Raw genomic sequence first — 15,805 nt, forward strand, 5'->3', positions numbered from 1 at the left:
GTAGATGTTTGAATATATAATTTTATATTATTTATTTTATTATTATTATTTATTATATTATTTTTTAATATAGATATAAAGGTGTTCCTTTCTATTGGTTTATTTTGGGCTTAAGTTATTGAATAAGTAAGACTTGTTTAATTTTGCGTTTGTTTATGTTTGTTTCTTTATTTAGTATTTGAGTGTTTTCTATGGTTATGTTGTGTTTATTTGACTTGCAGTGTTCGAAAACGTGTGAAGGTGACTTTTTTTGTTCTTTAAATCTGGTTTCCATTTTTCTACTTGTTTCTCCAATATAGAAGTCGTGGCAGTTATCACATTGTATTTTATAAATAATATTGGTTTGATGTTTGTCAGTGTAGTTTTTACATAGTATAGACCTGAGTTTTGTGCCTGGTTTTTGAATAAATTTGGTAATAACTGGAATGTCATATTTTGTTACTAGTTTTTGCCAAATGTTGTTATTTTTCTGCTGATGTCGGGAATATATGGTATGCAGCAGTATATGGTTTTGTGATTTTTTGATTCGTGAGATATATTTACTTTTGTTGGTTGATTTTGCTTTCTGTCTTGGTGTGTGCATGTAATGTCTTCTACGGTTTGTGGAGGAAACTTATTGATGTTGATGAAGTATTGTTTTATTTTGTCTAATTCGTCGTTAATTTTATCCGGCGAGAATAGTTTTATGGCTGTGTTTATTTGGTTTCTTATTATGTTGAGTTTTTGTTTTATTTCATGTGCTGAGTCCCAAGGAATGTATAGTCCAGTATGGGTGATTTTTCGGTGGATTTCTGTTTTAAATTGTGTATCGGTTTTTGTAATTTTGAGGTTAAGAAATGATGTTTGATTGCTTTCTTCTTGTTCACATGTGAAGTTGATGTTGGGATGTATAGCGTTAATGTGATTGAAAAAATTAAGTGTGTGTTCTGTAGATCTGAATCCCGCAATCGTGTCGTCTACATATACTCTTCAAAAAAAGAAACGCAAAAGGCAAAATATGAGACAAATTGTTAACAAGTTTATTCCGGGTAGTTTTGTATGACATGTGTGAAACTTTGCACATTCACTGCTGAACATCCAAAGTCTGTAAAGGCGAAGTCCACGCTCACTAGGTGAAGTTTAACGTCACTTAACGTCAATAACGAGTATGCCCCCCGTGAGCATCAATACCTGCTTGGCATCTCCTGCCCATGGAAGCGATGTGATGACGAATCACATCCTGTGGAATGGCTGTCCACTCAGCCTGCAAAGCTGCTGCAAGATAAGATAGAGTCTGCGGTTGAGGTTGTCGCCGTCGCAGACGTCGGTCCAACTCGTCCCAAAGATGTTGGATGGGGTTTAAATCTGGTGATCTGGAAGGCCAGGAAAGAACGTTGATGTTGTGGTGTCTCAAGAAGACAGTTGTGAGTCGGGCTGTGTGAGGACGGGCGTTGTCATGTTGAAAAACGTCGTTGACGTTCATCATGATGGGTTGCACATGGGGCCTGAGAATCTCGAAGACGGTTGCGTACGGTCTCATCGGAAATCCTACGCAGTCGTGGTATGGTTGAGGCAGTAGACGTCGCAGTGGTGATCCTATCCCGAAGGTGACGTAACCGGATGTTGCGATCTTGTGCGGGCGTGATCACACGAGGTCTGCCAGATCGTGGACGGTCACGAGTTGATCCATGTTGTTGGTGACGATTCCAAAGCCTTGTGATGGTGCTTGGGTGGACATTCACAGCTCTGGCAACAGCTGATCGATATTCGCCTGCTTCCAAGCGACCAATGGCGTTGTTGCGTTGTGCTTCAGTCAGTCTTGGCGTAACTGTACTGCGTGTCGGTGGCTTAACACTGAGCTATGGAAACCGAAAACCCGTCACTTTTATAGGGATTTTGCACATGTTGCACTTGCAGAACATGCAGATCTCTCAAACAAATTTATTGGGCACGCATGCGTTTTGGCGAAAAATTCGATGTTTTCTTCCGTTTTCACAGTGCACAACTTTTATTGTCATTTTGGTCTGACAATCAGTGCCTTAACACGTGTAAGGTCACATACTCTGAGCTTGTAACGTTATTACATATATTTATCTTTAAAATAACAAAAATATCCCTTTTGCGTTTCTTGTTTTGAAGAGTATATCTGTACCAGTATAGTGGTGGATGTAATGCTGTGTTAATTGCTTGTGTTTCAACTTGTGTCATAAAAATATTGGATAGAACTGGTGATACTGGGTTGCCTATGCTTAGGCCATTTGTTTTTATATATTTGTGGTTGTTGAACATGAAGTTTGTCTTCATCGTGGTGAATTCTATGCTAATTGGTTGCTGGGAATGTCTATAGATGAGTTAGGGTCTCGGATATAGAGTTCTAAGGCTATCTTGCAGGTTTCAGGGGTTGGAACTTCTGTTAAGAGGGATATAACATCGAAACTGGCCATTAAGGCTTTATAATTAAGTTGATTAAGATTAGACTTGAAATTAAAAGAGTCTTTGATGAATCAGCTGGCTGATGTTACATATTTGGAGAATGCCCATGCTATGTATTTACCAAGATTGTAATTAAACGATTCATATGTAGACATTATTGGTCGTAATGGACAAGCTGGTTTATGAGGTTTGGGGATGCCGTATATTTGTGGTGTGCGTGAGTCGGTTTTGCGTAGGTAGGAATAAAGTGTTTGTGAAATTGTGTTGGCTTTTTTCATTTGTAGTAGTATTTTGTTTAGTTGTGTTTCGTGTGTCTTTGTTAGATTTGTGTGTATTGGTTTAAATTTCTTAGTGTCTGATAAGATGTTCTTCATTTTTTGGATGTATTCATTCGTGTTCATTATGACTATTACGGCCAATCCCACTATTCGTTGGTAAAAGAGTAGCCCAAATGTTGGCAGACGGTGGAGATGACTAACTGCCTTCCCTCTAGTCTTACACTGCTAAATTAGGGACGGCTGGTACAGATAGCTTTCGTGTGGCTTTGCGCGAAATTCAAAACAAACAAACAAAATGGCGAATTGCTCTGAATTACGAGATACTTCCAACGGATTCTATGTCTGGTGTTAAACACCGACTAATACCTATAAGCGCTAATCTTTATTCATAACATTTCAAACAGAGCTTCCAACTTTTCAATGACGGACAAATAAAAAACAGTAAAGTAAAACGTTCTATAAGCTTTTGTTATTATCAATGTTAATTTTTTCTGCTTTAAACGAGCCAGTCAAGTTTTCGAAACGAAGAGTCTTGTCTGAAGTTAAACGTATAGCTACACAATGGGATATCAGTGCGTTCTCCATTACAGGTATCGAAACCCAGTTCCTAGCGTCCTAACTTCGCCGACATACCGTTGAGCTGCTGGTGGACGACAAGACACCACTGCACGAGATCCTCACATTTCGTGAAACATTGGTAACTGAGAAGCAGACACAACCATCAGTTAGCGTTAGGTTTTCTTTTTCTTTTACAAGAGTCTCGCAACGGATTCGATATCAGTAAAAATGTTGTCTCGTCACCAAAAATTCGTCAAGTTTCTTTACCTGACGCTGCTTGATGTTAAAGGTTACAAGTATTGGTAACCCTAGCAGTTTCGATTTGGTTCTTTTATTTGCACTTTTGTCTCTCGAGTCCGTTGATAAATCTTGTTCCATTTCCTGTTATTAAACTGCAAGACTCATTTTCCTTGTCGCTCTAGCGTGACTGTATGTAAACAGAAATATCCATCGTAATCTCATTTACTGTCACTTAGCGGCCAGACTGTGGATCTAAGCTCCCGAGATATGCGTCACTTCTAGGTTCATATATTTAAGATCTATCTTATTCCTTTTTAAAATATATGATGTAACAACGGTGTTTGATGATTTAATGCATCAAACCAGCCCCAGGTGCCATGTATGAAACTAGTACTAAAAACCTTTTAGGTACAGAGGGCCATCTTCATATTTCTGGTTTTATTCATGAGAAACCAGTTCTAAAAGAACGTTTGTAGCTATTTATAAAGGTTATGCTGACGTTCATCGTAGTAGAAAAACGTTTTTGCTTGCTTGCTTCCAGCAAAACAAAAACAAAAAAACAGAAAAAACTGCTTTCTGTCTACTATAGGGAAATTGAATCCCGGATTTTAGCCTTTAGGTCCGTAAACTTACCTCGAATGTAAATGTACTTACTATATATAGATGGGTATAAAATGGAATTCAGTTAATAATAATTTGTAACTTTTTATAAAAAATACTTCCTTCTGGGGAAAATTCAGCAGGTGAGGCATGGTGATGTTAAACCTGTCTGAGAAAAAGTTTAAGACAGTTTAGATTCAATAAGTTAAAGTTCGTTAGATGTTACGGTTCGTTGCATTTTTGAAATTGGACACATCGAATTGAAGCGGTTCATTGAAAATGAGCGTCTTTTTTTTTCTTCTCAAATCGTAAACTTATAACCAGTTTCGTCTAATACAATGTTCCAACCGAATATTTAATAAGAACTGGAACTGTACCAAGAGGCATATTGGTTAGTTAGTTATTGAGCTACGTAGATAACGTGATTTACAGAAGCTTGGAAAGGTAAGCTCATAAGAAAATTAAATATTTAAGTCTACGAAACTTTTAAAGCACTGTAACCTTCCAGATGAAATGCACTTATCGTACAAAACGCTTTCTTTTCTTACATAACTTCAACAGTTGTTTTCATATGTGTGAAGAATATGTTATATTAAAACAATTTTGGATTATCATTGTTATAGTCTAAGTCGAAATGTCCGGTCATGTACTATATGACGACCCTGCATATTGGTAATAGACCTGCACATAGTTTCTACTGTAAAAAGATCCATTGTTAGGCTATAATGTCTAAACCACACCACTTTTCTCTCCATGCTTTCCACAGTTTCTCTAAAGTCGTTACGCCCGCACTTCAGCATCCAAAGAATGCCTCCTCACACTGATAGTTTGCTTCAGGTGATAGAACAGGTAAGAGGGGAGAATATGTCATCAAAGATAAAGACCTCATAATTTCAAAAGCTGCTGTTGGAGAGAGCGTCTGTAGGGATACGTTACTAAGCCACTATTCAAAGGATGCCTCCACAGGGGGGTGAAGAGTTCGTTATTTGTTATTAGTTAGTGTGTTTGTAAATAATCTATCGATATAACAGACAGTTGTCGGTTATATCACCAGATCATTTACAAAACAAAAAAATTAACAGATAATGTTTTTTCAAATGATCTGGCAATATAACCAACAATTATTTGTTAATTAGTTCTTTCACACTATCATTCGTTATTTAAATTACAATGCTATATTATTTTTGTATAAAATCACATCCAAATGTGTGGAATGAAATATCGATTATTATAGGTTTCCGGTCTTTATATCACTTTAGATTTAACCTGATTTGTCTAGGATGTCTTCAAAATAATATTTTACATTTACTCATCTTAGGAGCACGTATGTGTAGGTTGTCAAAGGATAGTGCTTATCTCGCGAATATCGATTAACCTGACGCTGTTACATCTAATTTTCATTGCTGCCCCGGTTGGACACTTCTGTCTTCCTTACTGCAAACAACAACACGTTTTCAAGAGTTACACGTAAAAACATTAATTTTATTGATAGGTTACGAGGGCCAGTTTTAGGCACAGTTTACGAAACTCGAATGTCTTGTCTGCAATTACAATAGCGTGTTTCTTTCAGGCGTGGTTAACTTCAGGTAATAAATTTACCGAAGAAACAAACGGTAATTCGACTCAGTTATCCTGCAAGATACTCTATAGGATATTAATCTTATCGGGATACGCCGGTAAACCCATCGCAAGCTTGAGAAAACGTTACGGGAACGATCTAAGAATGTAAAGAACCTTATTAGAAACAGCAGCTCTAGTGCAGCTATATATCACAACCAAAACTACTCTTTAAGCCCATTACCATACAATGATAGCATTAGGGAATTATTCAGCGGACAAAACATAGAACAATCTAAGATTAGCAACTCAAATGTCAAGCTGATCCATTGTTACCAAATATAACGCAATGAAATTGTAGACATTAATAGCAAGTCTGTCTAATATAGCCATTCACGTTATGTAAATATGAAATATACTTATGTAAATTAGTCCGTCTTCTTTAATGTAAAGGGATTTCGCAAGCCGTACAGCACTGAAAATTGGAAAAATAACTAATAAAATATTAATTATTATATACTTGCTTACCAACCAACATGGTTTTATCTTTTGTTTGTTCATTTCTTCTTTATGTAATAAAAAACAAAATTCACGTCTTTACAATGCTATGTGATAGTACTAGTTTGACAATTAGAAACTAAGTCATTGTAGTCTAGCCAAGATATCTTTCCTTCTCTTTTTTTGTCTCGGAAAATCGCATCTTTGCTTCTAGAACCCGTACACATGAAGGTGCTCGTTAACCAGAGAAATAGTGTCATCCAAGTTCTAAAGTTTATTACCACGAATTAACTTGGTTCTAATTAACTTGAATAAATCATATTTTCTTCCTTGATTGTAAAATAACACAAATATATTAAAATAAGTAGAACAGCATATACGTACGTACTTTAACCAATCACCGTTCTGCAAATTCATTTCAATGACATCACCATAAATCACGTCACTTCCTGTTTTAAGGCTCGTGCAGTTTGCTCCTAGAATGCAACAGACCTAGTAGAAAAAAATAGCAAAAAAACAAAGAATATACAGATTTTGTTGGTAATACACTGCCTCGCTTTGATCCTTCCAATTAAGAAAACTACAAATACGCAATTTCTGAAGAACAAAATTAAATCTCTATAAATTTGTCTAATAGTCATATCCTCATTAATACAAGGGTAAGAAAAATGTTTGTGAGTTATGCATAACTATTTGGTGATACACATATCATTTCAGGCATTTCAGTTTTGACGCTTAAATGTTTGTTTTGTAATTACATACAAGGCTACCCAATAAACTATATGTGATCTGTCCACCACGGGTATCAAAACTCGTTTTCTAGCATTGTTAGTCCGCACACGTATCGCTATGCTACTGTGGACTTTATGCTTAACGTGGAAAAGCAACAGACAACGTAGACAGCAGAGAACATTAAATCTAATTGACATTGTACATGATAATTTACAGACGATAAATTTACTACTTAACCACCAGGGGCGAAATGTTAGTTGTTCATTTTTTTAAAAAATTAGTTGTGACATAGCGGTTCATATTACGGCTCTATGTTTGTTTTTTTAGCTACAAACTTTTTTCTCGTAGTTCCGTCATTTCTTGACCGATTTCAGGTCTAATTACAGTTTTGGACTCGGGAACCAGTTCGATTGATCTATCTGACCATGCCCAAGGTCCCATAGATTAATTTGTTCTAATCCTGCTTAAAATAATTTCAATTTGAGGGTAGACTGGTAAAGATCCTGATGAGTAATAAAGTTAAATCGGGTGTACGCACGCCTAAGGCTTGGTATTACTGCCACACAAAATATAGTTAATAAAAAGTGTGTGTGTGTGGGGAAGGAGGTTGATCGATTAGTTTCATATAATCCTGCCTGAAAGGATTTCAAGCGCCACGACTGTTGAGGATCATCTCTTGTTAAGAATACAATCTTGAGCAGTGGATGAAACTTTATAATTAAATCTTAAAAATAAATTAGTTTTTATTCTGTTTCAGGTAATAATTACATTAATTAACGTTGCAAACTCTGTTCGCTGTGAATGCGCTAAAATATTTTATGAATTGTTCGAAATAAAAAAGATACAAAAACATAAATCACAAGCACATAAATTAAAAATGCTGAAGTGTCTGTTTTGTATATTATATATTATTCAAACAGGTAGCCCGGCAATGTTAAGGTCTCGGGTTCGAATTCCCGTCACGTCAAACAGGTTTGCCATTTCAGCCGTGGGGGCGTTATAATGTGACAGTCAATCCTACTATGCGTTGGTAAAAGAGTAGCCCAAAAGTTGGTGGTGGGTGCTGATGACTAGCTGCCTTCCCTCTAGTCTTACATTGCCAAATTAGGTACGGCTAGCGCAGATGGTCCTCGTGAAGTTTTGCACAAAATTCAAAACAAACAAACAAAATAGAGAATTGCTCTGAATTTCGAGATACTTTCAACAAACTCTACGTCTGGTGTTATGACACCGACTAATACCTATAAGCGCTAATCTTTATTCATAACATTTCAAATAGAGCTTTCAACTTTTCAATGACGGGCAAATAAAAGACAGTGAAGTAAAACGTTTTTAAGCTCACACTGGTAAATTAGGGACGGATAGTGCAAACATCACTTGTGTAGTTCAAAACAAACCAAACAATGAAACAGTTGTCAAAGGCTTAACCTCGCAATCTGATCTTGCTCACACACCCACCAATCAACACACACACTATTTAATGGGATGGGATGTACATATCTCATTTCAGTTATTCGAGTGTTGACGTTTAATCAAACTGAGTAAATAAGAGACAACGTAGATAGCAGTGTACATTACATCAAAAATATAGGTTGTACATAATAATTGACATGGAAAGCTGCCAAGCTATCACGTATTGACAGCATGAGTTCTCAAACTTCCCACTGAGCAGTCAGAGGGCGAAACAATAAAAAGATTAATTGGTAAATCAATATCTGATTTCGGTACAAAGGTCACCTAATTTTTATTTCGGCTTTATAAGCGATTTTAACAAGTGAATATCAATATAAATAAATAAACTGTAAGTCTTGTCGTGAATTATTTTATTTTTTCACGTCGGTCCAGCAAGCCTAAAGTAGCGGTTTTGTTTATAATAAGGTCTACTTGTTTGTTGTGTAATTCAGTTAGTATACATCTAGCGGACTTGAAGACTATTTAGCAATGAGTATTTTGGTGACAGTGAACGACTGTGACATGGAATATACTAGGCACTTTTAAAGATATGTTGAACAGAGTACCGAATTCTAGGTCTACCAACTAAAGCTTCCATTAACGTAATTGTTGGCCAGTTAATGAATGCAATAGGGCACATAGGAACTAAGCTTTTGAATATATATATATAATTAGATTTAATTTTGTGGGGAAGAGAAAACAGAAAATAAATAAAAACGCGGCCACAACACAAACTATAAGGTGGATCATTATGTAATGTAATGTGCTCTGTTTTTTTTTCTTCCAGAAATAAGCCCAGCATGGTTAGGTGGATATGGCACTCGACTCGTAATCCGAGGATCGATGGTTAAAATCCCTGTCACACCAAACATGCTCGTCCTTTCAGCCGTGGGAGCGTTATAATGTGACGGTGAATCCTGCTATTCGATGGTAAAAAAGTAAACCAAGAGTTGGCGGCGGGTGGTGATGACTACCTGCCTTCCCTCTAGTATTACATTGCTAAATTAGAGATGGCTAGCGCAGAGGGCTCTCGTGTAGTTTTGCGCGAAATTCGAAAACAAAGAAATAAATAATTTTGTTTATATATTTATAAAGTGGTTGGTTCAGCCCTCTGATCAATATTTTTCAGATATACTACAATGTTCACGAGAAATGTACTCTTTTTACTTTGTTTATTTCTTTTATCTTCTTCATATCTATTAAAGAAGTTTATTTGTTGTTGGTTGTTTTTTTATCAAAACTTTTGTGTTATTTACTTAAAACGTCTTGGGGGGGGGGACATTGAAAGAGAAGGATAGTGGATGGAACGCAACTTTTCCCAAATTGGACAGGTATGACAGATTAAGTATCACTTAAACCTGAGGTTTGGTTACAGAACTATGAATTAACAACTTTCTCTAGTGATAAAATGTTCATTTTGTAACTGTCACCCTAACTTGAGATATCACACGGGAACGCTACTTTTCAAAATCTTGCCTCATACAAAGCATACAAAGAGGATAAATGAGAACGTGGTGTCTAGAAATTCAAATTATAAAACTTACGTCTAAGTCATATTCAGTATTTATTTGCTGCTAACTACACTAATATGAGAATATTTTTAACGTGTCATTAAAAACACTTAAAATACACTTTTTTCTTACGCACCTGTGACAAGTTAAATTTAAAGCAGATATACCTGTAAACTTGGGAGCATTTTGATCCATTTTGCACAGAGGATTATGAGTAATCTGAGATATGGTTTCATTTTTAATTTATTTTGCAGATTTCTTCATTACTTGATATATATATATAGCTATTATAATTTTATATAGTTTATTCCGTGATTTTTAATTACTTGGAAACTGCCACCAGATCTCGCTGATATCACTGACACTGTTTAATTATTTGCCTGATATGACCATGCCTTTCCTGCTGTCTCATTTCCGACAAAAAGAACTCATAACTGGACACATGATATTTTTTCACCTAACCTCACAGGAAAAGAATATTTGGTGAACCAAACCTATTTCTCTTGCAGCCTTGGACACCGTCTGTATTTGAAAAAATCATTATTTTAAAATATCTATCTCCCTTTTAATACACGAAGAGGACACTGACTATCCATTATGAAAGACGGTTAACGGGTCTTACTGCGTTGCATTAAAACTCAGGTTTAAGTTTTACGTGGGATATGCCCCTCACAATTTTTCGACGATGACAATATTTCCTTCTTTGTATACAATTTTCGAGCAGTTTCTGTTGTTTTACGCAATACGCTCATGCGTATCTCAGATACATAACTCCCACTACACAATTTTAGAACAAAAGTACACAACTGCATTTAACAAGAACGAACGTAATAAAAGAAAAATAATACTCAGTAAACACAACACACGTGACTTATGATATCCTTTGTCACTGAAACAAGTTGAAGTTTCCAAAATCAACTTTGTTCAAGCAATACCTCGAGCTAACAAAACGAAAACACTTTATGTATGATCCGCCCATAAATCTGGTAACAGATTATTGACTATGTTTTACATTAAGCCCCTTAGTATTATAAATAAAATAGGCTGATTTAATCTGGGTTCATTAATTTCCCCATTATTTAGGTGTAACTTTGCCGTGTGCTTTCAGGAGATTATTTATGTTGTTTGTTTTTTGTTATTTTCAGTATTTTGTTGTACTATTGAAAAGCAGGAATATACATTTATTCTCAGTAATTTAGTCATATAATCACTAGGCGTAACAGCAGTGTTGACATGTAGATGGAATACCCTCTCCCCTTATAACCAACCACAGAAACTGTCTCTCCCCAACATTTGATATGTCATTCAAAGCAACTATTATCTGTTAACTGGTGTCTAAAATTGGGGCGGAACCACAGAAATATGTCGAGAGGGGAGCGTAGCAAATACACAATACTTTTGAGATACTCAGTATTTGTAGATTCATTGAGTGGGGGTTATAGGTCAGGATGCAGAATGTTCTGAAAGGGAGGGGGCTTGTGCTAAGAACATTTGGGAATCCATTATGTACGATGCTACAAGAGCCTTTAGTGAATTAGTGTATTTTATTATATTAGAATCAGGGAAGAAAATCTGTATTTGTTTGTAATGAGTCATTCCTTAGGACTAAAAATTTAATTGTTCCCCAGTGGAACAGCGGTGAGTCAACGGACTTACAACGCTAAAATCAGGAGCTCGATCCAACGTGGTGGACACAGCAGATAGTCCTACGTAACCTGCTCTAAATCAAACAAAATTCAGTTGGTGTACACCTGTCATTCTTTATGGGGCAGAAACAAAGTGTTTGCTGTCCTACGGTAATAACTGTGGGGAGGGATGGCTCCCCTGTTCTAACACTTATATATTGTACCAAACTGTAGTCTTCGTGTCATATAGCAACTTACGAGATATCTACCGTATTCCACTTTGTTCTTTCACATAACTCAGCATGAACAAGTCATACCAAGCATGCGCACGCTAGCACACTGACAGTGTGCACGCTATAAACAGTTTCATTGTCACAACAATTATCAGGAATATAAATCAAAATACAACGCAAATAATTTAGTATTTTTAACAAAACGAGCAAAAAATAAAACTGGTGAACCGATATTTTAAAATTTTTATTCAAAAGTTCTTGAGACTCTAGGAAAACATTTCTTTCGATCATTGATTAATTTTTATTTAGTAATTAACGCAGCATAAATACACATATATATAACATGAGATCACTTACGAAATATACCATCTTGATCATTACCACATTTTTTATTCCTTGTTCTATCTGAGATATTTTGAAGTGCCATTATGTTCAAATGTGTGAAGCCTAATTTCATTTAGAGGAATATAAAGATTTACTCACTAGAGGGATAAATGTACTCGCAAGCCTAGTATTCTTAAGAAGTCAGTCAGACAGGTTAAATTAAATATCATTCTTACAATATATACAGTGATATTTATTTTTATAATCTTCTGTTAGATAGAAAAGGAAAAAGAAATGAAATGCCCAATAACTTAATTCAAATGTCATGCGATACTGATTTACGACAGTTATAACCTACATGAAGGCTGGGCTTTGGTTGCTAGGACAACATATAGTGTTTTCTAACAGTTTATAACGGGTAATGGAAAGTATAGTACTTTTGTCATTTCGATATAAAAAAAAGTATAACGAAGAGAAATTTTCGCCGTTTTAATTTTCATGTTTGAGAGGTTGGATAAGAAACGACTTTGTTAGAAACACATATATATGGCAAAACGTTTGAATTGAATTTCGCTCAAAGCTACTCGAGGGCTATCTGTGCTAGCCGTCTCTAATTTAGCAGTGTAAGACTAGAGGGAAAGTAGCTAGTCATCACCACCCGCCGCCAACTTTTGGGCTACTCTTTTACCAACGAATAATGAGATTGGCCGTCATATTATAACGCCCCCCCACGGCTGAAAGGACGAACATGTTTAGTGTAACGAGGATTCGAACCCGTGACCCTCGGATTACGAGTCAAGGGCCCTAACCACCTGGCCATGTCGGGCTGTGGTTACGCTTAAAGAGTGACGGTAAATTCAAATTATTCAATCATACAAGAATTCGGGGAGGTGTTTTTTTCTGCTTCAATACATTCCAAAATCTCGAAGGTTCGTGGTCTTTCTCTAAATTTGTTTTATAGGCACTATATTTGAACAGTTTACCTGTCTTGAAAGTATCACTGTGAAATGCTTTAATGTAAATACAGAATTTTTATAAGATTTCCAGCTCAGTTTAAGATATACAGAAACTGCTGATTCTAATAGACGTTAGGGATAACAAAACATGAAAAGCTCCTTCGATATTAAACCAAATATAGCCGAGTTTAAAGAGCAGTTTTTATGTGTTCCTTTTCCTGATTAAATACGACTATGCAGCTTAATAAATTCACTATTACCATTTAATTTAACTATTTAATCACTATTTAATTTCGCTTTGGCCACTAGAGGGAAAATATAAGCCAAACGAAGTTACGTTTGAAGTGCAGCTCTGCTTTATTTTATTCGATTAAATAGGACTCCACTGCTTACATAAGATTAATGTTATAGCCTTCCTTTAGTTACTTTTCGGTTCATAGAGGGAATATTCATTTTAACCTCTCAAATTTTCCAAAACATTAATTTATATAACTGAAATAAATTAAGAAGGTAATATTATGCAAAATGCCCAGTACTAGTTTCGATTCTGTAGAAATTTAGGTTTTATGTACTTGCATATGCAAGTATGATTGAATGGCCCATTTTCGATAAACACTCTCGTGGTGACTTCACAGAAACAAGACACCCAATAAAACAGAATAATGGCATTTCCACGCTATGCCCGTTGAAGACCAACTGATCGACATTTTGCTCGACTAACCGCAAAACGGTTATTTATATTTGAGGTACTACCCCTATGAAAGAGTCAAGACGACATGGCATTGAGAAAATCACAGACATATTACTGACCAAAAAGATGTCTTTTGGACTTGATAAAAATATCACGCGATGTCCTTAATAGAGTAAAACTATTTCTGGTTCTCCTTTGAGTAAATTTCCAGTTTCTCGTTCTTCTTTGTTTACTAACAGTTTAATCCATTCAAGCAAAATATGGTGCTTACGTCCACCATCATTGCGTGCGTAACAAAGTTACATAGCGCCATTTACTGTAGGCGATTACGTCTGATTCAAAATGGGCCCGGCATGGCCAACCGTGTTAAAGCATGCGACTCGTAATCTGAGGGTCGCAGGTTCGCATCCCCGTCGCGCCAAACATGCTGGCCCTTTCAGCCATAGGGGCGTTATAATGATACGGTCAATCCCACTATTTGTTAGTAAAAGAGTAGTCCAAGAATTGGCGGTGGGTGGTGGTGATTAGCTGCCTTCCCTCTTGTCTTACACTGCTAAATTAGGGGCGGCTAGCACGAATAGCCCTCGAGTAGCTTTGTGCGAAATTCAAAAACAAACAAACAAACTGATTGAGATAGGCGGAGCTAAAATATGGTTATTTTAAATCATTTACACTCTTTATTATCTAAACTGCTCAACTTTATAAAGATTAAGTGCGAATTTGAAAAGATTACGAGATATAACATTCAAAGTACAATAAACATAATGTCTAGTACAGTCAGAAGTGTCGATTATTAAACTAGCTATTAATTACGAATTGTAATATTAACAACTCATTGGAAAAAGTAAGCATTTCTTTTTAATGTTGTTTTTACTAGGGGAAACTGCACGGGGAAAGTGTTTAGATTGTATTCTTAAGTTATACGCAACAAATAACATCAAAATTATTCAAAATGTTCATAAATTTTACTGAGGTAAACTGTAATTTTTTTTATATTTTAAAAGTGCTACTATAAATTTATTGAGAAAAATAGTTTTTTCAAAGAAGTCCAATTTCTCAGTACGACTTATAAAAATTACATTAATAAATACGTAATCAAACCTTCACCTGCAATTCTAGTAAAAGTCACGTTCTTGTTATGAAGATAGCATTTTTATTTAAAACTATGTTATATTATAAAGAAATGATTGTAGCACACACCACAACTATTTTTATAATTGTTTGGATCTTGAATACGCAAAGTGTGAATTTTTGTGGAATTTTTTTGTTGTGCTACTAATAAGATGGCGCAGGAGTTCTGGTTACATGCATAGATACTGACGTACATGCTACGTTCATTATAGTAAGATGTCGCATATCACTTTAGGTACAGTTGTTATCTGAAGTTGAGTTGTCAATAAACATTTTTTTAGATTAAATTTTTATACATTTTTTTCTATTTAAAAAATTGGGAACGACCATTAATTATAAAAATAAAATGTAGTTTGGTGAATACACGATACACGATTCTTTTATACATAATATTATATACAAATGTAATGCCATTAAATTTTTAATGCATTACTGTCTTTGTTTAATTAACCACAGAACCTCCTAAGAACGTTAAATCTCTCTTCCATATAATATGTTATTAACTGAAAGTAAGTGTTTTCGTTTGTTTTTTCAATTTCCCGAAAAGCTACACTTTCCTAGTCGTCCCTAATTTAGCAGTGTAAGACTAGAGGGAAGGCAACTAGTCATTATTCCCCCATTGCTCATCTCTTGGCCTACTCTTTTACCAACGAATAGTGGGATTGACCGAAACGTTATAACGCTCCCACGGCTGAAAGAGTGACCATGTTTGGTGGGAGGGGGACTCGAACCCGCGACCCTCAGATAACCAGTCAAACACCGTAACTACGTGGCCATGCAAGGCAACGATAAGAAAAAACACGTAAACTTAAAGTGGTAACACAGGTAAGACACAAAACATCAGCTGTCAGTGTTTTGTTTTTCTTAAACTAACAATTTCAGGATTATTGCAATTATATCAGGAAAACAAGTGAACAATAGCACGTGCTGCTTGTAACACAGTACGTGACAGAGCTTGTGATGAAAGAGGTTTGTCCCTCCGTGAATTAATAATAAATGTTTATTCA

The 15,805-nt window shown here is 35.7% G+C and overlaps 1 protein-coding gene across 2 annotated transcripts in view; it reads right to left on the reverse strand.

Annotated features, from left to right (window-relative positions):
- The window catches only part of LOC143253379 (protein eyes shut homolog), an 89,850-nt gene that overhangs the window by 36,188 nt on the left and 37,857 nt on the right, over nucleotides 1–15,805 (reverse strand). For both annotated transcript variants that reach the window (XM_076507150.1, XM_076507149.1), the window contains exon 2: nucleotides 6,532–6,635. In XM_076507150.1, coding sequence (XP_076363265.1) covers nucleotides 6,532–6,635 — 104 coding nt within the window. The remainder of the gene's footprint in view (nucleotides 1–6,531; nucleotides 6,636–15,805) is intronic.

This window comes from Tachypleus tridentatus, chromosome 6, assembly GCF_004210375.1.
Source record: "Tachypleus tridentatus isolate NWPU-2018 chromosome 6, ASM421037v1, whole genome shotgun sequence".
Taxonomy (NCBI): domain Eukaryota; kingdom Metazoa; phylum Arthropoda; class Merostomata; order Xiphosura; family Limulidae; genus Tachypleus; species Tachypleus tridentatus.